The sequence below is a fragment of the Balaenoptera musculus genome, chromosome 3 (genome assembly GCF_009873245.2).
Source record: "Balaenoptera musculus isolate JJ_BM4_2016_0621 chromosome 3, mBalMus1.pri.v3, whole genome shotgun sequence".
Classification (NCBI taxonomy): Eukaryota; Metazoa; Chordata; class Mammalia; order Artiodactyla; family Balaenopteridae; genus Balaenoptera; species Balaenoptera musculus.
In genome coordinates this window covers 125,279,246-125,307,024 of record NC_045787.1, presented here as the reverse complement: position 1 = coordinate 125,307,024, position 27,779 = coordinate 125,279,246, and the positions used below count along the sequence as shown (strand labels likewise).

Sequence of the window (27,779 nt, the reverse complement as noted above, 5' to 3'; positions counted from 1 at the left end):
GACGCTGAGGCCCTGTAAGGGCCAGGTCACAGACAGAGCCAGCCAGACTGATCAAGCTGCCAGACTCTGAGGCCTGGGTTCTCTCTACTTTTTACAGCGCAGGGAAAGTGTCAAAGAGGAGCCAACATTTGAGTCTGAACTTGAAGCATCAGATTTTCAAGAGCACATTAGTATGAAGGGAAGTACAAAATATATGGATAAAATACACACACCCCTCCACATCCTTCTCTACGGATGCCATGGTGCTTGTTTTCTAAGAGCCTGGATAGGTGATAACTAGACACTGCAAACTTCATGAGGTTGGTATTTTGGTTATTTCCACTTTGCAAATGAGGAAAATGAGGCTCAGATGTGTAAGGCAGCTTATCCAAGGCCACACACAGTTAACAGGAGAGCCTGGATTCCTGAACCTGAGTCTGGACCCACCACCTCAACAGAGGAACTGCCTGGATGGGAAGGCCTTGCGTGCATGTCACAATCTGGCTGCTGGCTATCTCCCAGGCCTCCCTGCCCGCCAGCACCCTGTGTCCAACGCAAGGGCCCAGTCACGGGTATTCATATCCCTGCCCAGAAAAATGGCCCACCAGTCTGCTCCCAAAGTCCCTACCCCCAGCGCTGCCCCGAGACTCACCTTGGAGTCTTCTGCCCCGAAGGGGATGCCACACTGCCTCAGCAGGCAGTGCAGCTCCGCCTCGCTGTAGGAGCCGATCTCCTCGAGCTTGCAGGCACCCTCCTGGAGCAGCCGTACCAAGGCACCGCCATTGCCTGCAAGAGACGTCGTGCTAATGGGAGGGCGCTACTGCCAGCCACCTGAGGTCCTGCGGAGTCCCTCATGCACGAGGATGGGAACAAGGGGGCCTGGTCCACAATCGAGCAGGCTTTGCCCCGAGCACTGCCCTGGGGGCTGGGAGAGGTGGACTCAAGGCAGGTCTTAAGCTTCTATAGATACCCAAAGTCTCTGAGAACCAGCTTTCTGCCTTTGAACATCTAGGGGAGATACCCTGCAGAGCACCCATGCAAAGAACCCTGAAATGGGTCAGCTTTTAACCTTTTAAGTTTTTCCAGAACCATGATCTCAGATTCTTAACACAACTGCAGCAACATGAGGAACAGCAGCTCTCATTTAAAAAATGCTCTTTATATACTATGTTCCTGAACCTGATCAACAGAACTATGCAGGGGCCTTACTTATAAAATCAATTTAGCAGGTCATATCCAGGATTTTAAAAATGAAATAGAATAGAAAATCAAGTATGTTGCATTTGGTAAGGGAAAGTACTGTTTTATGAAAGTTGTTTTAGTTACAGATATACACAGACGTGTTACTTACATGACCATCACGCTGAGTCATGATGTAGAACCTATTGCTTACTCTGAGTTGCAGTTAAAAAAAAAAAGTAGGCCATCACTCTAACTGTATTAGCTCACTTAATCTTCACAACAACCTAGGTGGTGGGTAGCAATGTCATGCCCCCTTTGTAAATGAAGCAACAGAGGCTCGGGGCAATGCAGGGATTTGGTGGAGGTCACATGGTCACTGAGTGGCATAGCTGGGAATCAAACCCAAGTTGTCAGAAACTGATGCCCTCAAAAGAGCTAGCCCAGGGCTTCTCAACGTATAAGCACAGAGCATCTAAAAAACCATCTGAAAGACCTGTTTAGAAGGCAGACTAGACTCCCTGCCTCCCCCTACATCTCTCGGTGAGAATCTTTGGGGTTGAAGCCCTATCATCAGCATTTTTCAGAGGGTTCCCACTGTTCAGTGTAGTGCATCCCAGAAGGCTGACAGGGGGCTATGTGGGTCAGTCCTATACAATGTGGCTGGCAGCTCTTCAAAACTCTGCACATGACTTTAATCTCCAGGGGATTTTGTCACAGGTTGTCATTATCTTTCCAGAAAGAGCCCTCCAGGTGGGCCTGGCCCCCTCTCAACCATACATGCTGTCTTGCCATGGACAATGTTCCAGACGCGACGGGACCCTTCCCTGACCCCAGCTACCAGGTGGCCTTACCAGGTACTGGCTGCACATCCAGGTTTTTGTCTTTCTCAGTGTTGACGACCACAGCTCCTCTCATGAGTGGTGGGAAGAAGGGGGCAATAACAGAGGCATCAAACTTGGTGATAGGGATGCTGGCGGGGAAGGCCACCTGCTCAATCACTTCTGTCTCCATCGTGGCCCAAAAGTCCTCCACATTTACCTCACTAGAGGCCAAGAAGTCAGGCCAGGTGAACTAAAAGGTCAGGACAAAAAAGGTCAAACTGTAGGAGCCACAGAACGTCAGCAACACAACAGCCTACCTTCTCCATACAGGCTGAGCAGGGGATAGGAGTCAGACAGCCACACACTGCCGGGACACCCCTGAATCTAACATCTTAGTGCCAAACTGCTCCTTGGCCTCATTCCTTTCTCCCACACCACAGCACTTCCCAAGACCTAAGTCCCTTCTGCGTCTATGCCTTTATTCATGTCCTCTTCCCTGCCTCGCCAGGAGAGGGCAGCTACCACTGCCTGTCATGTGCCAGACACTGACTAATTAACTACTACTCTACAAGCCTGAGGGTGCCTGAGGTGAGAGGACTGGAGCGAGGGGCAGTCTGAACTAGAATGTGAACAAAGATCTAGTTCCAAAGCCCAAGCCCCTAATCCCTATGCCTGGCTGGCAGGAATCATCAGAATAAAACTTAGTGGCACTCCACCCACTTGCAAGGCCCTGTTGATACCTCACCTCCTCCCGAAGGTCCTCCCAGACCAAGCCAGCACACGGCTATCTCCTCTACGTGCAGCATGTACTTACCTACTGTAGACATCTAGCACTGTGCTACTCAATTTTTCTTCTTGTAAGCCCTCTTATGCAGCCCTCAAAGTGAGACCCTGATCCTATTACCTCATCAGAATCATTTGCATTACTCAGCAATGCTGATATCCAGGCTGCACCTCAACCTGTATGAACTAAATCCCTAAGGCTGCATTTTTAAAAGATTCCCTAGGTGAGTGGTTCTCAAAGCGTGGACCAGTGGCATGAGCACCACCTGGGAACTTGCTAGAAATGCAAATGCTCAGTCCACTCCAGACCCACTGAATCAGAAACCCTGGGGGTGGGGCCCAGCAAGCCTCTCACACTAAAAAGTTTGAAAATCATTGCCCAATGTAATTCTTATGCCCACAAAGTCTGAGAACCACTGCTCCACATAGAGACGTCTCTTATCAGTCCAGAGGGTCCTCCTCTACCAGTCCCGAGGGGAGGGGCCAACCCTACAGTCTCCTCATGGACAACTGCATGTTTGTTTTGTTCAATACCTTTCTGTTTTATTTCACTGACTTTAGAACACCCCAGCCTGCTCTCCTCGTACGCACTACCCAACTCTGCACTCCACACACAAAAGGGAGAAAACAAATTCCTGTCTCTAGAAAGAAACATCCAGAAACAAAGAAGAGAAGAGACACGCATACGGAAAGTGAAGGGAATGCTACTCCATTCCGTGAGGAGCGAGCCTTGATCAGAACAAGGCGGGTGCCAGGCAGGACTAGGACATGTGAGTTTTTGCAGGGAGGCGGGCTTCTGTCTATTCTAGAGAGCAAAAAGCCAAAAAGCCTGTGACCAGATGTGTTTAAAAAACCAGAGCTCAGGGTCCCAGGAGGTACTGGTGAGCATGGTGGTGCTTATGAGTTCAGATTCTGGAGTCAGGGAGCCAGACCAAGGTCAAATCCCAGCTCCACCCCTTCCTGACCAGATGAGCTTGGACAAGCCCCCTTCATCTACAAAAATATCACAGGGTTGAGAAGTCACCCAGAAAGCAATGCACTGAGTACAGAGTAAGAACTTGGTATATGTAATAAAATGCTCAATAAATCATAGCTGCACTACTATTAATATTTCCATTAGACAAGCAGATTTGAATGAGTCTAGAAACAGCCTCTTTGTGAGATAACACACAAAGGCAAATTTTTTTTACAGTTCATTTTACCTACAGGGAACACTTAGAAGGCTCCAGTAGCATTATGCTTGTTTTCATATATCTCATTATACACCACCATGCTCAAAATAGAACTATTTGATCAGCATATGTACTTATTTTTTTAATTGGGAAGAGAAAGAGGAATATGCATTAAATCCCTAATATGCTCAGCTGGCCGTGTCAAAATACACCAGAGCTTTTCTCCAGAGGTCCTGTACCACTCCCGGTGGCAAACAAGTGAACTGCAGGTCCAGTGCTTAAAGAGTCACTGTGGTAGAGTTCAGAGATGGAAAGCTTGCACCCACCGTGACTACTAGCATGCTCACGGGGCACTCCACACCTATGCAGGCAGACCAGACCTCTCAGCATGATGATGGGAAAGAGTTCACCCATGGAATTTTTGAAAAATTCCCTGTACCAGGTTAAATAATTTTCCCTATTAGTCTTAGTTTGTGAAGAGTTTTATCATAATGGGCGCTGAATTAAAAAGAAAGCCTTTTTTAGACACCCAGTGAAATAATCATATGGGTTTTCTCCTTTAAACTGTTAAGTACTGAATTACATTAGTATATTTTCTAACGTTGAAACAATCTTGCCTTCCTGGGATAAGCTTAGTCATGATTTTATTTTACTCATTGTTAGATTTGTTCTGCAATTATCTTATTCAGAACTCTGGCATCTATATTCATGAGTACTATCAGCCCAAATTTTCATCTTATATTAAATGTTTGGTTTTGTTTTCAGTTATATGGCCTTACACAATGACTTATATCCACTTTTGCTATTCTTCTATGACTGGAATCTTATTTCTTGGATATTTGTTAGAATTAATGTATAAAGCCATCTGAGTTTGGTGTTATCTTTGTGTGAACATTTTTTAGTTAAGAACCTAAGTCAGATCAGTCCACTATTCCTCAAAACCCTTCACTGGCTCTCCATTTCACTCAGTGGAAGTCTTTACAATGGCCCGGGCCACCCGTAGCCCCTTGAACCTCATACATCCGACCACTCTATCCCCCGCTCACAGAGGGCCAGCCACATCGGCCACCTTTCTGTTCCTCAACCATGCCCAGCAAACCCTCTTCAGATCCCATTCTTGCTGCTCCCTCTGCCTGGAATGTTCCCCCCACTGAAAACTACAAATGCCCTGGTGTCAGACAGGACTTCCCCGACTACCCTCTATAAAGCAGGAGCCCCTTCTTCCCACGATACTGCTCTCTTCCTTACCCTGCCTTACTGTTATTATGTTACTTTAATGTATTACATATAATATATATTAATAGTATTTTAATATAATATACACAATTATTAATGTTTGTCTCCTGTCTCCCCAAATCAGAAAGTGAGCTCCATGAGCTCAAAAACTCCATGGGTTTAACTGCCATTTCCCAAATGCCTAAAAAGTGCACCTATAGTTCATGTTTAATAAATTTGTTGAATAAGTAACAAGGGCCTCCATTTCCATCTGGGCTGCCTTAGATGAAAACCTGGGAAGTGGCAAGAAAAAGCTACTCACCTCACCCAGGAAAGAACTAGAGCCATCTGCTCCTGGAAACACCATGCAGGAAGGTGGCTGCCAAAGTGTGCAGACATGTCTAAAGGTCACCCGTGGTGACCAAGAGGCACTTACCTCCACACTCTTTAGTGCCAGCACGTTTTCTTCACTCCTCTGGGCAACTTCCACTTTGGGGGCCACACCACAGATGCCACAGATCATGTCATTGTAGTCTCGGACAGTGAGGCACTCAAAAGCCCAATAGCCATTGCACAGCAGCTCCTGCAGCTGGCTCAGCTCCTCTGAGGTAAGAGTCTTCTCTGGAAGGAGAGCAAGAGCTCTGAGAAGTTCACAGAAGAAGACCTGGAGGCCACAGGGGATGAGCAATGGCCAGCAAGAATAGCAATTCTGCAAGACTGCTTCTCTCCTAAGAACACCCAAGAGTACTAACCACCAAAGGGTCAAGCACCCTAGCCATTAGGTGTTCGGGTGGCAACTCAAAGGGCAATTCCAATGAGAGTTACAGCTGCCCTGTACTCAGCACCCACTAGGACCTAGATGCTGTGCTGAGAGCTTTGAATACATTCTCTCATTTAACTCTCACATCTTTATGAGCCAAGAGTATTATTATCCTCACTGAATAACTGGAAAAACTGAGGCACAGAGAATAACTTACTCAAAACCACACTGCCACTAAGTGGTATAGCGCAGACTCAAACACAAACCTGACTGACCCTAGAACCTTTCCTCTACTCCAACTGACCTCATAGTAGGGAAGGGGCAGGGGGCCTGGATTCTGTAGGAAGGGATGGGAAAAGCATAAACAGAAAGAAATGAGGAAAGCAAAGGGAAAAATAATTCCTAATAATAAGGAGGGTGGTGCCCACCTTCATGTCTCAGCATGAGCCTTGGAAATGGGAGCAGACCTCCAGAAGCTGCGTATTCAGAATGAGTCTGCTTAGCATGTAGTAACGCCAAGTCTACCTATGACCAAAGGATGAGCTTCTATGAAGTCTGTTTAATCTTGTGCTGAAGGTCTCTGGATACATGGAAAGACTCATGCTTTCCAAAGTTTGGCATTTGTAAAATTCAGGAGGAGTGTGTTAGGAAGTCAAGAATGTCTCCTTTTCAAAATATCAGACTCTCCTCCAAGGTAGTTATGTTAATGGAAGCCCATCACTGGAAATTCCCAGGGGGCTTAGAACTAACCTTGGGGAAACGGAGGAAGCCAACCTTTACCTGTCTGATCCTGCACTGACTTCAGAAGAGTGCTGATGGATACTCTGGGGTCCTCTCCCAGCTTGATGTGGTTTCGGATTGCAAAAAGCAAGTCCAGGCTCACTAGCAGCTTGTTTCCCACATTAAAGAGACCTGCAGGTTAAAAAATGGCAACAGAGAAATTCACTGTTAACAACATCCACAATGGGAAAAAACAGGAGACTAACTAAATGCCCATCAATGGGGGAACATCAAAAAATAAATTGTGGTACATTCAATATAATACAAAACTAGAGGTCACCTGCTAGTTGGTAACCTACAAGCAGCTGTGAAGGAAACTGTTTAATTGGATCCCACTGTACCCAGAGCACAGAGCAGCCTTTTCAGCATGCAGGGGCTGCTCAGAAACCTTGCCCAGAAGATGGCAGAAGAGAAGGACACGAGCTCATCTCTTCTTACGAAAACACCAAAATCACAACTAACTGCTGGAACAACCATCAACAAAAAAAACCACTGGAACCTACCCAAAAAAGATACCCTACATCCAAAGAAAAAGTAGAACCCACAACAAGATGGTAGGAGGGGAGCAATCACAATAAAATCAAATCCCACACCTGCCAAATGGGCGACCCACAAACTGGAAAATAATTATATCGTAGAGGTTCTCCCACAGGAGTGAAAGTTCTGAGCCTCACGTTAGGCTCCCCAGCCTGGGGGTCTGGCAATGAGAGGAGGAGCTCCCAGAGCATCTGGCTTTGAAGGCCAGAGGGGACTGATTGCAGGAATTCAACAGGACAGAGGGAAACAAACTCTAATCTCAGAGGGTGCACACAAGGTCTTGTGCGCACCAGGACCCAGGAGAAAAAGCGGTGACCTCATAAGACCCTGAGCCAGGCCTACCTGCTGGTACTGGAGGGTCTCCTGTGGAGGCAAGGGGCGGCTGTGGCTCACTGCGGGGACAGACACTGGTAGCAGTAATTCTGGGGAGTACTAATTGGCATGAACCCTCCTGGAGGCTGCCATTTTCTCACCAAAACCTGGCCCCACCCAACAGCCTACAGGAACCAGTGCTGGGATGCCTCAGGACAAACCACCAACAGATCAGGGACACAGTCCCACCCATCAGCAGACAGACTGCCTAAAATCTTCCTGAGCACACAGCTGCCTGCTAAACACATCCCTTGACACGGCCCTGCCCACCAGAGGGACAAGACCCAGCTAAACCAACCAATGGGCAGGGACCAGTCCCTCCCACCAGGAAGCCTGCACAAGCCTTGCAAACTGGCCTCATCCACCAGGAGGCAACAGCAAAAGCAAGAAGAACTACAATCCTGCAGCCTGTGGAATGGAAACCACACTCACAGTAAGTTAGACAAAAACGAGACAGCAGAGGAATATGTCCCAGATGAAGGAACAAGATATAACCCCAGAACAACTAAGTGAAGTGGAAATAGGAAATCTACCCAAAAAAGAATTCAGAGTAATGATAGTAAAGTTGATCCAAGATCTCGGAAAAAGAATGGAGGCACAGGTGGAGAAGATAAAAGAAATGTTTAACAAAGACCTAGAAGAACTAAAGAACAAACAAACAGAGATGAACAATATAATAATTGAAATAAAAAACACACTAGAAGGAATCTATAGGAGAATAAGCGAGGCAGAAGAATGGATAAGTGAGCTGGAAGACAGAATGGTGGAAATCACTGCTGCGGAACAGAATAAAGAATAAAAAGAAATTAGGACAGTCTAAGAAACCTCTGGGACAACATTAAATGCACCAACATTTGCATTATAGTGGTCCCAGAAGGAAAAGAGAGAGAGAGAGAACCTGAGAAAATATCTGAAGAGATATCGCTGAAAACTTCCCTAACATGAGAAAGGAAACAGTCACCTAAGTCCAGGAAGCGGAGAGTCCCATACAGGATAAACCCAAGGAGGAACATGCCGAGACACATAGTAACCAAACTGACAAAAATTAAAGGCAAAGAGAAAATATTAAAAGCAACAAGGGAAAAGCAACAAATAAAATACAAGGGAATTGTTGTAAGATTATTACCTGATTTTTCAGCAGAAACTCTGCAGGCCATGAGGGAATGGCACAATATATTTAAAGCGATGGAAGGGAAGAAACTACAACCAAGAATACTCTACCCAGCAAGGCTCTCAATTCAGATTTGATGGAGAAATCAAAAGCTTTACAGACAAGCAAAAGCTAAGCAAATTCAGCACTAACAGACCAGCTTTGCAACAAATGTTAAAGAACCTTCTCTAGGCGGAAAAGAAAAGACCACAACTAGAAACAAGAAAATTACAAATGGGAAAGCTCACTGGTAAGGGTAAACATACAGTAAGGGTGGGAAATAATCCACAAACAAATATGATATCAAAACCAGCAATCATGAGGAGTGTACAAATGCAGGATATTGGAAATGCATTTGAAATTAAAAGACCAGGAAGTTAAAACAATCTTGTTTATATATAGACTGCTATATCAAAACCACATGGTTAACAGCAAACCGAAAGTATACAGCAGATATACACAAAAAAAAGAAAAAAGAATCCAAACACAACACTAAAGTTAGTCATCCAATCACGAGAAGAGAACAAAAGAGGAAGGGAAGAAAAAAGACCTACAAAAACAAATCCAAGACAATTAACAAAATGGCAATAAGAACACAGATATTGACAATTACCTTAAAAGTAAATGGATTAAGTGTTCCAACCAAAAGACACAGACTGGCTGAATGGATACAAAAACAAGACCCATATATATGCTGTCTACAATAGACACACTTCAGTTCTAGGGACACATAACAGACTGAAAGTGAGGGGACGGAAAAAGGTATTCTATGCACATGGAAATCAAAAGAAAGCTGGAGTACCAATATTCATATCAGACAAAATAGACTTTAAAATAAAGACCATTACAAGAGACAAAGATGGACACTACATAATGATCAAGGGATCAATCCAAAAAGAAGGTATAAGAATTGTAAATATATATGCACCCAACATAGGAGCACCTCAATATATAAGGCGAATGCTAACAGCCGCAAAAGGAGAAATCGATGTAACACAATTTAATAGTGGGGACTTTAACACCCCACTTACATCAATGGACAGATCATCCAGACAGAAAATCAATAAGGAAACACAGGCCTTAAATGACACATTAGACCAGATGGACTTAATTGATATTCAGAGAGCATTCCATCCAAAAGTAGCAAAATACACATTCTTTTCAAGTACGCATAGAACATTCTCCAGGATTGATCACATGCTGGGTGACAAAGCAAGCCTCAGTAAATTTAAGAAAACTGAAATCATATCAAGCATCTTTTCCAACCACAATGCTATGAGATTAGAAACCGATCGTAAGAAAAAAACTAAAAAAACACAAACATATGGAGGCTAAACAATATGCTACTAAACAACCAATGGATCACTGACGTAATCAAAGAGGAAATCAAAAAATACCTAGAGACAAATGCAAATGAAAGCACGATGATCCAAAACCTATGGGACGCAGGAAAAGCAGTTCTAAGAGGGAAGTTTATAGCAATACAATCTTACCTCAGGAAACAAGAAAAATCTCAAAAAAACAAGCTAACCGTACATACCTAAAGCAACTAGAGAAAGAATAACAATCAAAACCCAAAGTTAGTAGAAGGAAGGAAATCATAAAGATTAGAGCAGAAATAAATGAAATAGAGACAAAGAAAACAATAGAAAAGAACAATGAAACTAAAAGCTTGTTCTTTGAGAAGATAAAACTGATAAACCTTTAACCAGATGCATCAAGAAAAAAAAGGGAGAGGGCTCAAGACAATAAAATTAGAAATGAAAAAGGAGGAGTTACAACTCACACCACAGAAACACAAAGGATCATAAGAGACTACTACAAGCAACTATATGCCAATAAAATGGATAACTTAGAAGAAATGGACAAATACTTAGAAAGGTACAATCTCCCAAGACTGAACCAGGAAGAAATAGAAAATATGAACAGACCACTCACAATTACTGACATTGAAACTATGATTTTAAAACTCCCAACAAACAAAAGTCCAGGACCAAATGGCTTCACAGGCAAATTCTATCAAACATTTAGAGACGAGTTAACACCTATCCTTCTGAAACTATTCCAAAACATTGCAGAGGAAGGAACACTCCCAAACTCATTCTGAGGCCACGATCACCCTGATACCAAAACCAAAGATACCACAAAACAAAAAAACAAAAAGCAAACAAAAAAACCACAGGCCGATATCACTGACGAACACAGATGCAAAAGTCCTCAACAAAATACTGGGTTGGCCTAAAAGTTCCTTCAGTTTTCAAGAAAAAATAAAAGACACATTTTTCATTTTCACCAAGAACTTTCTTGAACAATATATTCAGCCTTTCGTTCCACTACCTTCTGCCATTTATCAGGCAACTTCAAAATTCCATCTTTCCAAAACTTTTTACCTTTTTGAGCAAAGAATTGTTCCAGGTACCTTTTACAGTCTTCCAGGAAATTGAAATTTTTTCCATTAAGAGAATTTTGTAAAGACCTAAATCAATGGAAATCCGAAGGTGCAATGTCTGGTGAATACAGTGGGTGAATCAGAACTTCCCAGCCAAGCTCTAACATTTTTTGCCTGGTCATCAAAGAAACATGTGGTCTTGCATTATCCTGATGGAAGATTATGCGTTTTCTGTTGACTAATTCCGGATGCTTTTTGTCGACTGCTGCTTTCAGTTGGTCTAATTGGAGCAGTACTTGTTTGAATTAATCGTTTGGCTTTCAGGAAGGAGCTCATAATAGAGGACTCCCTTTCAATCCCACCATACACACGTCACCTTCTTTGGATGAAGACCGGTTTTTGGTGGTGTTGGTGGTGGTTGCCCCATGATCTCTTTCGTTCCATATTATCGTACAGTATCCACTTTTCATTGCCCGTCACAGTTTGTTTTAAAAACTGGAACGTTTTTACTGTTTAAATAGAGAACTGCATGTGGAAATACGGTCAAGAAGGTTTTTTTTACTTAACTTATGTGGAACCCAAACATCAAAGTGATTAACATAACCAAGCTGGTACAAATGATTTTCAGTGCTTGATATGGATATTTTGAGTATGTCGGCTATCTCCCGCATGGTATAACGTTGACCGTTCGCAATTCATGTCTCGATTTGATCTCTGTCAACTTCAACTGGTCTACCCAACCATGGAGCATCATCCAGCGAGAAATCTCTAGCACAAAACTTCGCAAACCACTTCTGACACGTTCGATCAGTCACAGCACCTTCTTCATATACTGCACAAATTTTTTGCGTTTCAGTTGCGTTTTTACCTTTCTTGAAATAATAAAGCATAATACACCAAAAATCTTGCTTTTTCTTCCATCTTCAATATTAAAATGGCTACACAAAACTTCAACAATCTTGATAAGTTTTAGTTTAAATGAACGCTGATATGACAGCTGTCACGATACAATCTAACGAAACTGTTTTGAATGAAGTTAAAGACAACTAAGGGCTACTAGAGCCATCTTACGGAAAAACACAAATGAGCATTTTGGCCAACCAAATACTAGCAAACTGACTTCAACAATACATTAAAAGGATCATACACCATGATCAAGGGGGATTTATTTATCCCTGGGATGCAAGGATTTTTCAATATCCGCAAATCAATCAGTGTGATACACAACATTAACAAACTGAAGAATAAAAACCATATGATCTCAATAGATGCAAAAAAAAAAAAAGGCTTTTGACAAAATTCAACATCTATTTATGATAAAAACTCTCCAGAAAGTGGGCCTAGAGGGAACATACCTCAACATAATAAAGGCCATATATGACAAACCTACAGCTAACATACTCAACAGTGAAAAGCTGAAACATTTCCTCTAAGATCAGGAACAAAACAAGGAGGTCCACTCTCGTCACTTTTAGTCAACATAGTTTTGGAAGTTCTAGCCATGGCAATCAGAGAAGAGAAAGAAATAAAAGCAATCCAAATTGGAAATGAAGTAAAACTGTCACTGTTTGGAGATGACATGATATTATATATAGAAAATCCTAAAGATGCTACCAGGAAACTACTAGAGCTCATCAATGAATTCAGTCAAGTTTCAGGATACAAAATTAATACACGGAAATCTCTTGCATTCCTATACACACTAACAACAAAAGATCAGAAAGAGAAATTAAAGAAACAATCCCATTTACCATCACATCAAAAAGAACAAAATATCTAGGAATAAACCTACTTAAGGAGGCAAAGGACCTTTACTCTGAAAACTATAAGACACTGTCAAAAGAAATCGAAGGTGACACAAAAGATAGAAAGATATACCATGTTCTTGGATGGGAAGAATCAATATTGTCAAAATAACTATATTACCCAAGGCAATCTACAGATTCAATATGCAATCCCTATCAAATTACCAGCAGCAATTTTTACAGAACCAGAACAAAAGATTTTTAAATTTGTATGGAGACACAAAATACTCCGAATAGACAAATCAATCTTGAGAAAGAAAAAGCAGAGCTGGAGTAATCAGGCTCCCTGACTTCAGACTATACTACAAAGCTACAGTCATCAAAACAGTACGGTACTGGCACGAAAACAGAAATATAGATCAATGGAACAGGATAGAAAGCCCAGAAATAAACCCACATACCTATGGCCAATTAATCTACAACAAAGGAAGCGAGAATACACAATGGAGAAAAGACAGTCTTCAATAAGTGGTGCTGGTAAAACTGGACAGCTACATGTAGAAGAATGAAATTAGGACATTCTCTAACACCATACACAGAAATAAACTCAAAATGGATTAAAGACCTAAATGTAAGACTGGATACTATAAAACTCTTAGAGGAAAACATAGAAAAAACACTCTTTGACATAAATCACAGCAAGATCTTTTTCAATCCATAATGGAAAAAAGAACAAAAATAAACAAATGGGACCTAATCCAACTTATAAGCTTTTGCACAGTGAAGAAAACCATAAACAAAATGAAAAGACAACCTACAGAATGAGAGAAAATACTTGCAAATGATGAGACCGACAAGGGATTAATCTCCAAAATTTACAAAAAGCTCATGCAGCTCTATGTCAAAAAAACAAACAACCAAATCAAAAAATGGGCAGAAGACCTAAATAGACATTTCTCCAAAGAAGACATACAAATGGCCAAGAGGCACATGAACAGATGCTCAACATCACTAATTATCAGAGAAATGCAAATCAAAACTACAATGAGACATCACCTCACACCAGCAGCCACCATCAAAAAGTCTACAAACAATAAATGCTACACTGTTGATGGGAATGTAAATTGGTACAGCCACTATGGAGAACAGTATGGAGGTTCCTTAGAAAACTAAAAATAGAGCTACCATATGATCCAGCAATCCCATTTCTGGGCATATATCCAGAGAAAATCATGGTTCAAAAGGACACATGCACCCCAATAATCACTGCAGTGCTGTTTACAACAGCCAAGACATGGAAACAACCTAAATGTCCACGGACAGATGAATGGATAAAGAAGATGTGGTACATATATACAGCGGACTACTACTCAGCCATTAAACAGAATGAAGTACTGCCATTTGCAGCAACATGGATGGACCTGGAGATTATCATACTAAGTGAAGTAAGCCAGACAGAAAAAGACAAACATCATATGATATCACTTGTATGAGGAATCAAAAAAATGATAAAAATGAACTTATTTACAAAACAGAAACAGACTCAGAGACTTAGAATACAAACTAACTTATGGTTACCAAAGGGGAAAGCGGAGGGTGGAGGGATAAATAGGCAGTTTGCGATTGACACATACACACTACTATATTTAAAACAGATAACCAACAAGGACCTACTGTATAGTACAGGGAACTCTGCTCAATATTCTGTAATAACCTAAATGGGAAAAGAATTGATACATGTATATATATAACTGAATCACTTTGTTGTACACCCAAAACTAACACAACATTGTTAATCAACTATATACTCAAAAAAAAAAAAACAAACACTAGAAATAATTAAGAAAAATAAGGCAAGCCTAAATGCTCTGACATGAAGTTGTACATAATACATTGTTAAATGAAAAAAGTAATAAAATATGTATCATACTTTTTTTTTTTAAATAGAAAAAAGAAACATCTCCCTACCACCTAACTCAGTCCTTATGACCAAAGGGGTCACTATTCCTCCACCTCTCACAACTACACCATGAGGAAAGGCCAGGAGCATCCTTTAGCCCAGGGATGTACAGGGGACGTAAAAAAGGCTAATAAAATCACCCCTATGCCAAATCCTGGGATAAAAGACCCAGAAGAATTTAAATGCAGTTAATTTAAAACAAATAAAAGAGGATGATTTTACATTTGCACAAAATGAACAAAAGCAAATTTTGGCATAAGTGTTCCCAGTAAAGAAGGGTATAGAGGAGTGGGGGAAGACCTTTTTAAGCATGATACCAAAGGTTGAAACCACAAAAGAGAAGATCAAAACTCTGATCACATAAAAACTTAAAACAAACAAGGCAAAAAAACAAAAACCAAAAAAACCCCTCATGTCCAAAAAAAAAATCACAAATTTAAAAGACAACTAATAAACTGGGGAAAAACTCTGCCAACAAAACACCCTAAAAGAATGGAAATGTTTACAAAAGAAATTCACAGAAGAGATAAAAAACACAGAAGGTATATAATCTTCCCAGTAATCAAATACAATAAATTAAGAAATGATATACCAGGAGGAGAGCAATCAAGATGGCGGAGCAGTAGGACATGAAGCTCACCTCCTCCCATAAATACATCAAAAATAAATCTACAAGTGGAACGACTTGCACAGAACATCTACTGAATGCTGGCAGACCTCAGACTTCCAAGAGGGCAAGAAAATCTCCACATAACCAGGTAGGACAAAAGAAAAATAAAAAAAAAAAAGAGAGAGAAAGGAATCAGGACGGGACCTGAGCCCCAGGGAGGGAGCTGTGAAAGAAAGGTTCCCACACCCTGGGAAGTCCCGCCACTGGTGGGGAAATTAGCCTGGATGGACAGGAAGCTTCAAAGCCTAGAAGGAGAGTGCAACAACTGGTCTGCGGAAGGCAAAAGGTTGAATAACTTGCACAGATGGTCAGTACTGCCACCCTGCACTCCCCTGCCTGAGATGCTCGTCCACCAGTGCGAGCAGGGGCTGGGTGCTGAAGCTCGGGCTTCCGAGATCAGACCTGGGGACAGGATTGCAGTTAGTAGCGAGGAGACAGCCCGAAGGGGCTGGAGTATGGCAACTGAGGGCGTACGTGGAAGATGCCTGGGCCCACCAGAGAGGCAAGGCGCCACTGATGGGGGGTGCATGATGAGAGAGGCAAGACCACCATAGGAGCTTCTTTCCCTGCACACACTCTCAGGCAACAGAGCACTGTCTACATAAACTCCAGGGGTGGGCATGAGCCACTGCTGCCATAGCGGGCTCCAGAGGCACGCGGGGGCCACCCCCACCTCTGAGAGATGCACGAGCAGGCGCCAATCACTGCGTCCACCGGCACAGAGCCCCAGGAGCATTCGTGGGCTGCTGTACCTACACATCCCCTATCAAGGGGATAATGGCCAGCACAGGCTGAGGAAAGTGGCAACAAGCATCCAAACTAAAAGCAGCCCTTGCGCCAAAAATATTAAACCCACACAAGCTACGCAGGGACACTCCCATGTATAAACAGCCTTCCAAGACTACAGTAGATAATTGTTTCTCTTAAACTCACAGAGTAAGAGAAATGTAAGTAAAATGAAGAAGTAGAGGAACCACTCCCAGTTAAAAGACCAAGAGAATTCCCCTGAAGGAACAAACAGTGAAACAGACCTCTTCAGTCTGACAGACACTGAGTTCAAAAAAAAGGTAATGGGGACTTCCTTGGTGGTCCAGTGGGACCCACACTCCCAATGCAGGAGGCACAGGTTTGACCTGTGGTCAGGGAAGTAAGATCCCACATGCTGTGCAGCACAGCCAAAAAAAAAAAAAGGTAATGAAAATACTGAAAGGATTAAGAAAGGCTATTGAAAGAAACTCAGATTACTGTGAAAAGGAAATAGAAACCATAAGGAGGCGCCACAAAAAATTAGGAAATTCATTTGCTGAGAATAAAGGGAATGAATAGCAAAATGAACAGTGCAGAAGAACAAAGAAGTGATCTGGAAGATAGAATAATGGAAATCACCCAATCAGAACAGTACACAGAAAGCCAAATAAAAATAAAAAAAAAATGAAAGCAATAAAAGAGGCCTATGGGATAATATAAAGCATGCCAATCTATACATAATAGGGATTCCAGAAGGAGAAGAAAAAGAAAAGAAGACTGAAAATGTATTTAAAGAAATTATGGCTGAAAACTTCCCCAACCTGAAGAAGAAAACAGATATTCAGATATAGGAAGGACAGAGGATCCCAAACAAGATGAACCCAGACAGACCTACACCAAGACATATGATAATAAAAATGGCGAAAGTTAAAGAAAGGATTCTAAGGCAGCAAGAGAAAAACAGAGTTAATCACAAGGGAACCCCCATAAGGCTATCAGCTGATTTCTCTACAGAAACATTGCAGGCCAGAAGGGAGTGGCAAAATATATTCAGTCTTGAAAGGGAAAAATTTGCAACCTAGAATACTCTACCCAGCAAGATTATCATTTAGAATAGGAGGAGAAATAAAGAATTTCTCAGACAAGCAAAAACTAAAAGAATACAGTGATATTAAACCTACCCTAAAAGAAATATTGAAAGGTCTTCTCTAAATAAAAAAAGCAAGAAGGGGGCTTCCCTGGTGGCGCAGTGGTTGAGAATCTGCCTGCTAATGCAGGGGACACAGGTTCGAGCCCTGGTCTGGGAAGATCCCACAGGCCGCTGAGCGACTGGGCCCGTGAGCCACAACTACTGAGCTTGCACGTCTGGAGCCTGTGCTCCGCAACAAGAGAGGCCACGATAGTGAGAGGCCCGCGCACCATGATGAAGAGTGGCCCCCACTTGCCGCAACTAGAGAAAGCCCTAGCACAGAAACGAAGACCCAACATAGCAATCAATCAATCAATCAATCAATAAAATAAATCTTTAAAAAAAAAAAAGCAAGAAGGTATAGGAAAAAGGAAATCACAGTTGGAAAGTAAATCACTTAAATAAGTCAGTATACAGATCAAAAAGAAATAATATCTATTTGTGAAAGTGATGATAAACACAAGGAACAAAGAAAGGATAAGCGCGAAGATGTAAAAGGGACATCAAAGTCATGAAATCTGGGGGACAAGAGTAAAAAAATTTAGATTCTTTTTTTAAGAATGTGATTGACCCTATATGTCTAAAGCAAGCGGATATAGGAAGGGGTTAACATACTTGAAAAAGAAGGTAACCACAAATCAAAAACATACAATAGATTCACAAAAAACAAAAAGAACACAAGCATAAAATAAAAGGAAATCATCAAATGACAAAAAGTAAAACAAAAAGGAACAAAAAAGAAAAATAGAGCCAGCAGGAAAACACGGTTTAAAATGGCAATAAACACGTATTTATCAATAATCACCTTAAACGTCAATGAATTAACTGTTCCAATCAAAAGACAGAGTGGCAGACTGGACTAAAAAACAAGAGCCTACAATATGCTGCCTATGAGACCCACTTTAGGGCAAAGGACACACATAGACTGAAAGTGAGGAGATGGAAAAAGATATTTCATGCAAATGGAAATGACAAGAAAGCAGGGGTCGCAATACTCATATCAGACAATATAGACTTTAAAACAAAGGCCATAAAGAAGATAAAGAAGGACATTATATAACGATAAAGGGATCAATACGAGAGGATATTACACTCATTAACATATATGCACCCTATATAGGAGCACCTAAATACATAGAATATTAATAGACATAAAGGGAAAAACTGATAGGACTATGATAATAGTAGAAGACTTTAACACCCCACTCATATTAATGGACAGATCTTCTAGACAGAAAATCAATAAGGCAACAGATTCAAAATGATACAACAGAACAGTTAGACTTGGTTATTTCAGGACATTACATCCAAAAAACCCAGAATACACATTCTTTTCAAGTGCACATGGAACATTCTCTAGGACTGACCACATACTAGGGCACAAAACTAACCAACAAATTTAAGAGTATAGAAATTAGTGCAAGCATCTTCTCCGACCACAATGGCATGATAGCAGAAATTAGCCACAGGAAAAGAAATGAGAAAAAAAACGATTACATGAAGACTAAACTACGTGTTACTAAAAAACCAATGGGTCAACGAGGAAATCAAAAAGGAAATTTAAAAACGCCTTGAGGCAAATGACAATGAAAACACAACCATACAAAATCTATGGGATGCAGCAAAAGCAGTTCTTAGAGGGAAGCTCACAGCTATACAAGCCTTCCTCAAAAAAAAAGAAAAATCTCAAACAACCTAACCTACCACCTAAAAGACTTAGAAAAAGAAGAACAAACAAAACCTAGTCAGCAGAAGGAAGGAAATAATAGAGATTAGAGAAGAAATAAAATAGAGATTTTAAAAAAACAGAAAAAAAAAATGAATAAAACCAAGAGCTGGTTCTTTGAAAGAGTAAACAAAATTGACAAACCGCTGGCCATTCTCACCAAGATGAAAAGAGAACACAAATAAACAAAATAAGAAACAGAAAAGGAGAAATCTCAACTGATACTGCAGAAATACAAAAAACCACAAAAGAATACTATGAACAATCATATGCCAACAAATTCAACAACCAAGAAGAAATGGACAACTTTCTAGAAACATACAGCCCACCAAAACTGAATCAAGAAGAAACAGATAATTTGAACAGATCAATCACTAGAATTGAAATAGAATATGTAATTAAAAAAACTATCTACAAACAAAACTCCAGGACCAGATGGCTTCACAGGCAAATTCTACCATACATACAAAGAAAAACTTTTACTGATCCTTCTCAAACTCTTCCAAAAGACTGAAGAGGAGGGAACACTCCCAAAGATATTCTATGAAGCCACCATCACCCTGATACCAAAACCAGACAAAGATTTCACTAAAAAAGAAAACTACAGGCCAATATCTTTGATGAACATAGATGCAAAAATTCTCAACAAAACACTAGCAAACTGAATACAATGCATAAAAAAGACCACACACCACAACCAAGTGGGATTCATCCCAAGTTCACAAGGATGGACCAACATACACAAAATCAATGTGCTATACCACATTAACAAAAGAAAAGACAAAAACCACATGATCATCTCAATAGACACAGAAAAAGCATTTGACTAAATTCAACATCCATTCATGATAAAAACTCTTACCAAAATGGGTATAGAGGGAACATATCTCAACATAATAAAAGCTATTTATGACAAGCCTTCCTGCTAAAATCTGGAATAAGACAAGGATGCCCACTCTCACCACTTCTATTCAACATCGTATTGGAAGTCCTAGCTACAGCAATCAGACAAGAAAAAGAAGTTGGAAGGGAAGAGGTAAAATTGTCACCATATGCACATGACATGATGCTATACATAGAAAATGCTGAAGACTCCACACAGAAACTAAAAGAACTGATAAATGAATTTAGCAAGGTAGCAGGATACAAGATTAACATACAGAAAGTCTTTACAACAATGAAATAGCAGAAAGGGAATGTGAAAAAAACAATACCTTTTAAAATCACACCCCAAAAAACCCCAAAAAACAAAAAACAAAACTTAGGAATAAACCTGACCAAGAAAGTGAAAGACTTATACGCTGAGAATTAAAAAACATTAATAAAGGAAACTGAAGATGATTCAAAGAAATGGAAAGATATCCCATGCTCTTGGACTGGAAGAATTAATATTGTTAAAATGGCAACTACCCAAAGCAATCTACAGATTTAATGCGATCCCTATCAAATTACCCAGGACATTTTTCACAGAACTATAACAAATAACCCTAAAATTTATATGGAATCACAAAAGACCCAGAATTGCTAAAGCAATCCTGAGGAAAAGGAACAAATCAGGAGGCATAACCCTTCCAGACTTCAGACAATACTTCAAAGCTACAGTAATCAAAACAGTGTGGTACTGGCACAAAAACAAACAGATCAACGGAACAGAACAGAGAGCCCAGAAATAAACCCACACCCCTATGGCCAATTAATCTTCAACAAAGGAGGCAAGAATATACAATGGGAAAAAGAAAGTCTCTTCATCAAGTGGTGCTGGGAAAGTTGGACAGCTGCCTGTAAATCAATGAAGTTAGAACACACCCTCACACCATGCACAAAAATAAACTCAAAATGGCTTAAAGACTTAAATATAAGACAAGACCCCATAAAATTCCTAGAAGAGATTGTAGGCAAAACATTCTCTGACAGAAACTGTACCAATGTTTTCTTAGGTCTCCCAAGGCAAGAGAAAATAAATAAAATAAAAACAAAAATAAACAAATGGGACCTAATCAAACTTACAAGCTTTTGCACAGCAAAGGAAACCATAAACAAAACGAAAAGACAACTTATGGAATGGGAGAAAATATCTACGAACAATGTGACCAACAAGGGCTTAATTTCCAAAATATACAAACAGTTCATACAACTCAACAACAACAACAAAAAAACCAAACAGCCAAATCAAAAAATGGCCAGAAGACCTAAATAGACATTTATACAAAGAAGACATATAGATGGTCAATAGGCACATGAAACGATGTTCAACATCACTAATTATTAGAGAAATGCAAATCAAAACTACAATGAGGTACCACCAACTCACACCAGTCAGAATGGCCATCATTAAAAAGTCTATACACAATAAATGCTGGAGAGGGTGTGGAGAAAAGGGAACCCTCCTTCACTGTTGGTGGGAATGCAAGTTAGTGCAGCCACTATGGAAAACTAAAAAGATATTACCATGTGATCCCACTCCTGGGCATATATCCAGAAAAAGACGTAGTTCAAAAGGATACATGTACCCCCACGTTCACTGCAGCACTACTCACAATAGCCAAGACATGGGAACAACCTAAATATCCATCGACAGATGAATGGATAAAGAAGATGTGGTACATATATACAATGGAATACTCAGCCATAAAAAAATAATGGGACATGCAGCAACATGAATGCAACTAGAGATTACCATACCAACTGAAGTAAGTCCAAAAGAGAAAGACAAATACCGTACGGTATCACTTATATGTGGAATCTAAAGTAGGGCACAAATGAACCTATCTATGAAACAGAAACAGACTCAGACATAGAGAACAGATTTGTGGTTGCCAAGGGGGAAGAGAGGTGGGGGAGGGATGGACTGGGAGTTTGGGGTTAGTACATATTACATATAGACTGGATAAGCAACAAGGTCCTACTGTATAGCACAGGGAACTATATTCAATATCCTGGGATAAACCATAATGGAAAAGAATATTTAAAAAGGATGTATATATGTATACAACTGAGTCACTCTGCTGTACAGCAGAAATTAACACAACATTGTAAATCAACTATACTTCAATAAAAAAATTTTTTAAAAAATGATATTTCAGTTTTTACCTATCAAATTGACAAAATTTAAAAAATTATAATACTAATCTACAAAAAGTTCCTAAAGTTAATAAGTGAGTTTTGCAAGGTCACTGAATAAAATCAATAGACAAAACCCAATTGTATTTCTATACTAGCAATGAACAGTTAGAAATTGAACCATGTCATTTAGTATAATCTAACAAAATATGTACAGGAACTATATGCTGAAAACAACAAAACACTGATGAGAAAAACAAAAGAAAATGTAATAAAATGGAGAGATAGACCATGTTTGTGGCTTGGAATACTCAGTATCTTTAAGCATGTCAAACTTCCCCAAACTGATCTACAGATTTAACACAATCCCAATTAAAATTCTAGCAGGATTCTGTAGACACTAACAAGCTGATTCTAAAATTTATATGGGAATGCAAGAAACTAAAACAGTTAAAAAAAAAACAAGGTTGGAGGATTCACACTACCTGACTATAAGACTTACTACAAAGCTGCAGTAATCAAGACAACGTGCGGTATTTGCTAAAGGATAGACAGCATAAACCAATAGAACAGGGTGCAGAAATAGACCCACACATACATGACCAATCGATTTCCAATAAAGGAGCAAAGGCAATTCAAAGGAGAAAGGACTACTTTTCAACAAATGGTGGAAGAAATGGATGTCCAAATGGAAAAAAAAAACCCTCAATCTGGGCCTCATACTTTATATAAAAATCAATTAAAAATGGATTATAGACTTAAATATAAACCATAAATTATAAAACTTTTAGCAGAAAACATAGGAAAAATACTTATGATCTCGAAAAACAATCTCTAAAAGAAAAAATTGATGAATTGATCTTTATCTTAATTAAGTACTTTTGCTCTGTGGAAGATTGTGTTAATAGAATGAGAATACAAGCCACAGACCATAATAAAGTATAAAGTATCTGCAAATCACTTATCTGACAAAGGATGTGTATGCAGACTATATAAAGAACATTTAAAACTCAACAGCAAGAAAACAACCCAGTTCAATGGGCCAAAGATGGAACGGGTACTTCACCAAAGACATACAGATGGCAAATAAACCCATGAGAAGATGCTCAACATCTTAAGTCACTGAGGAAATAGAAACTGAAACCACAATGAGTTACTACTACACACACCTATTAGAATGGCTAAAACACACACAAAAAACTAGACACTACCAAGTGCTGACAAATGAAGCAAACTGGAACTCTTACCCATTGTTAGAGGGAATGCAAAATGGCACCAACATTTAGGTAAACGGTTTGGCGATTTCTTATAAAATTAAATATACACTTACCACATGGTGCAGCAATCTGACTCCTAGGGTATTCACCCAAAAGAAATGAAAATGTTTGTTTACACAAAAGCCTATACATGAACAGATGTAAAGAACAAACACGGATACCAAGGGGGAAAGGGGGGGTGGGGTGTGGAATGAATTGGGAGATTGGGATTGCCATATATACACTATTGATACTATGTATAAAAGAGATAACTAATGAGAACCTACTGTATAGCACAGGGAACTCTACTCAGTGCTCTGTGGTGACCTAAATGGGAAGGAAATCCAAAAAAGAGGGGATATATGTATACGTATAACTGATTCACTTTGCTGTATAGTAGAAACTAACACAACATTGTAAAGCAACTGTACTCCAATAAAAAAAAAAAAAGCCTATACATGAATGTTTACAGCAACTCTATTCATAACTGCCAAAAACTGGTAAAATCCCAAACGTCCTTCAAGGAGTGAGCAGATAAATCAAGTGTGGTGCTCCACACAATGGAAAGCTACTCAACAATAAAAAGGAACAATCTACTGATACAAGAACAATATGGATGAATTTCAAAGGCATTACACTTAGTGAAAGAAGCCAAACTCAAAATGGTACTATGGATTTATATGATGTTCTGGAAAGATAGAACTATATGGAATGAAGAAAATATCAAATGGTTGCTAGAGGTTAGGGGTGAGGGGTGGTTTTGATTACAAAGGGACAGAAAAAGAATGTTTTGAGGTGATGAAACTGTTCTATATACTGATTGTGGTGGCAGTTACACAACTCAGTGCATTTGTCAGAACTCACAGAACTGCACAACAGCAAAGCAAATTTTACTGCATGTAAATTTAAAGTTAAAATTAAAAAAATATATATAAACCCTAGGTGTTACAGACTGAGACAGACTGCAGGGAAATGGCATTCTCATTAACTGTTGACAAGAGCATAAAGTAGTACAAACTCAATCTGGCAAACAAGACAATAAAAGCATGAATTCAAATAAGGCACCATAAGGTTCTGAAGACAAGGAGAATAATAAATACTCTTTAATCTTCAGCACTCCATTCTACATATAAAACCCAAGACTCAAATTTTCAGAGTGGTTGGTACATGGTCAGTGTTCAATGAATGATGCTGATGAATGAATGGAAGGAAAGGGTGAACATGCAGCAATTTCACTTTTGAGCATTTGCCCAAAGGAAATAATTAAGGCTGTACAAAAGACTTAATTATTAAGAGGACTCTAAAATGCAACATCACACACTCCTTAAAAATGGTCATGTATTTATTTCTCCACTTGCTGGCATAGGAAGATGTCCATGATACATCGCTGTTATTTAAAAAGAACACTCCAAAACAACATCCAGCACAGCCCCACTTTTGTTCAAAGAAAAACTACAGATCTATAAATCCTATATCTTCTTTTATTCTGCAGGGATGAATAACACATCTGAAAGACTACAGAGCACAGTGTTAAGTGTTCATCTCATGGCAGTAGGATTGCTAGTGATTTTTAGTTTCTTCTTTTTACTTGTCAGCATTTTCTGTTTTTTCCACAACGAAGATCTGTTATTTTAAAATTAACTTTGGAGTCCTAACACTTCTGAGATAAACGGAATCTTCTGGGGCCGAGATATCCAGGAGGAAAAACGACCTCTTCCTCAGAAGCCCTATCTGAGAGAAGATCCAGTCTGAAAGGACTAGAGGTCGGACCCACAGAGGCTGTTCTCAAACATGCCCTCTGAGGGAAAAAAGGCTGGCACCCACCTGTATAGATGTCCATGAAGCTGTGCAGGGCCAAACAATGGGGATTCAGACACATCTTCACCTGGGCAGTCACCACCTGCAGCCAGCTGGCTGTCAGCAACCAGCACTCCTGGGGCCCGGCCAGGGAGCTAGTACCAAGAACATCAACAAAAAACAGAAGGGAAATCAACTTAATGCAGTTCCTGGGCTCAATGATCAATGGCAAAAATCCTCAAGACTTTAAATATAGTAGGCAAATGAAGGTGTTGGACCTTGCGTTCCAAGGATTTTCTAGGTGGGTGTTCCCACTTCACTGGAATCTGGCCTATAGAATCACCCCTAAAGTTAATATAATTCTGAACTTATTACCCAATTTAACCAATCCCAATGAATTCCTAAATCCAAGCATTATGCCAGGCAGTCCAGAAGTAAACTAAATCCTAAGTTGGTGATAGTAACATTTCAATAGAAATGATGGATAATCACTATTATCATTATTATTTTATTTCTGACAATTGGAAAAGTAAAGGAAACCTAAGAAAAGCTGAGAAGAACATCTTCAAAGGTTATAGCCTTAAAGGTATTTGAAGAAAGGGGCAATACGGGCCAAGTAAGATGGGGCAGCTAGGGAAGGGTAAATCTGAAAGAGGTGCTTACTTTTGTCCCCCTTTGAGCAATGGGCTGCTACAGAGAAGGCACTGCGTGGATGGAGACTCATAATAATTCGACCAAGAAGTTTGCTCGATGGTGACCGTCTCCTCACTCACGTTGGACAGGACGAGTCGAGAGCTATTGAGTTCGTGAATCAAGGCAAAGACCTCAGCCAGCTCTGATTCATTCTCAGGAATCTGCAGGACTTTGCGCAGCAGCTGCAGCGTTGACTGGCGCTGGATCTCCCTCTGGGCTGCGCTCAGGGGCTCTGTGGCGCTCAGCACATCCGAGAGTGGTGAGCTCGCCTCCTGAAGAGAGTGGATCGATCACTAAGCGCCCAGGGCACAGAGAGCCAGTGTGAGGCGAAAACCATGAGTGGCAGAGGGATGGGCCCATGACTGAGAGGTGGGAAACCTAGGTTCCTAACCAGCTCAGCTAATAACTCACTGTGTGACTCACAGCAGGTGTTTTCTCTCTCTAGCGCTGTTTCTCTACCAGTAGAATGAGAGGATTATACACACCTCTTGGTAATGGTTTCAAGAGTCAGCTCCCATTCACCGGGTATTGGGTTTGGAGGATTAACAGTCCAGAGGTTCAATTCTGGTTAGGCCACTGAACAGCTATATACATGGGTGACCCACAGCAATTTACTTAATCTTCCTGAGCCTCAATTTCCTCACCTACAAAATGAAGGATCAAAATACTAATAATCTCCTAGAGTTGTTGTACAGTAAATTAGATAGTACTGCAACAAAAATTCTATGAATGGTAATTCTGATTTATAAACAAGTACCTGTGCAGCTTAAAGCATTTATCTTTAATAGTGTGTGGCTTCTTGGTACAAGGGAACTTTATACACCAGTCAGAGGCTTCCAGGAAACAAGGTTCTGAAACACTCACTGAAACAGGTCCTTCTGAGGCAGGTCCCTTTTCAATGGAGGTCCCTCCCTGATCCCTTGTGCAAATGCAGCGTGAATCAAGCCCTCCTTCTTGCGCCCAGAGTCTACTCCTTTACTGCAGATTTCATTTTCTCACAGTTGGTAAACCAGTCCCCTGCCCTGCTTATTTACTGATTCCCAATACCACCATGAGGGCACACAAAAGATGCTAATTCATATTTGCTGGACACATTATTTTGTTTTATAGAAGTTAACTGCTTAGTAACAACTTATTACTCAGTATACCTACGACAACTCGTCTCACTATCTGTAACAGTTTGGTTACCTATCTTTCCCCCCAACTAGACTGTAAGCTCCTAGAGGGAAGTGGCCATGTCTTATTCATCTTTGTAGCCCCAAAAGCCTGACCAATAATAGGCATTCAATACACATGCTTGCTGAAAGAAAGAATGAATGAATGAATGGCTGTAGAAGAGCTGAGTGACACTAGAATGAGTTGCCCCAGGAGGCTGTGTGTTCCCAGTCATGACTATGTTGAATCGTGGGCTGGAAGATCGGTTGGAAAGCGTACTATCCTTTGGCTCTGAGCCACAGATGAAAGATGGAAAGGAATGAAGATCATTCCAGCCCAGAGATGTTGTGGTCTTAATTACAGCCACTGGCAACAAACTGCACAGGAAATGTATGGTCACCAGGGGGACTCCAAAGAGAAGGCACACAAAGGACCTTGGGTTTCTGACCAGTGTTTTATTTTGTGGAAAACAATAATTATATTTTGCTTCTCCAAAATTTAGAGAATTAGAAGGTGAGGGAATGTCTGAAGATGAGGGTCATGGTGGTAAGCGGCTACCAGTTAGCCGAAGATAGAAGAATATAGTAAGAGTGGGATTTGAAACCAATTGGCGAAAGGTGCCTAGATAACTCCTGTCTAAC

The 27,779-nt window shown here is 40.5% G+C and overlaps 1 protein-coding gene across 7 annotated transcripts in view; it reads right to left on the bottom strand.

Annotated features, from left to right (window-relative positions):
* HMGXB3 (HMG-box containing 3) overlaps positions 1–27,779 on the bottom strand; it is a 92,020-nt gene that overhangs the window by 4,372 nt on the left and 59,869 nt on the right. For all 7 annotated transcript variants that reach the window (XM_036845447.1, XM_036845452.1, XM_036845446.1 and 4 more), the window contains 6 exons: positions 25,954–26,255; positions 25,318–25,445; positions 6,693–6,824; positions 5,589–5,773; positions 2,013–2,232; positions 632–765 (listed from right to left, as the gene is read on the bottom strand). In XM_036845447.1, coding sequence (XP_036701342.1) covers positions 632–765; positions 2,013–2,232; positions 5,589–5,773; positions 6,693–6,824; positions 25,318–25,445; positions 25,954–26,255 — 1,101 coding nt within the window. The remainder of the gene's footprint in view (positions 1–631; positions 766–2,012; positions 2,233–5,588; positions 5,774–6,692; positions 6,825–25,317; positions 25,446–25,953; positions 26,256–27,779) is intronic.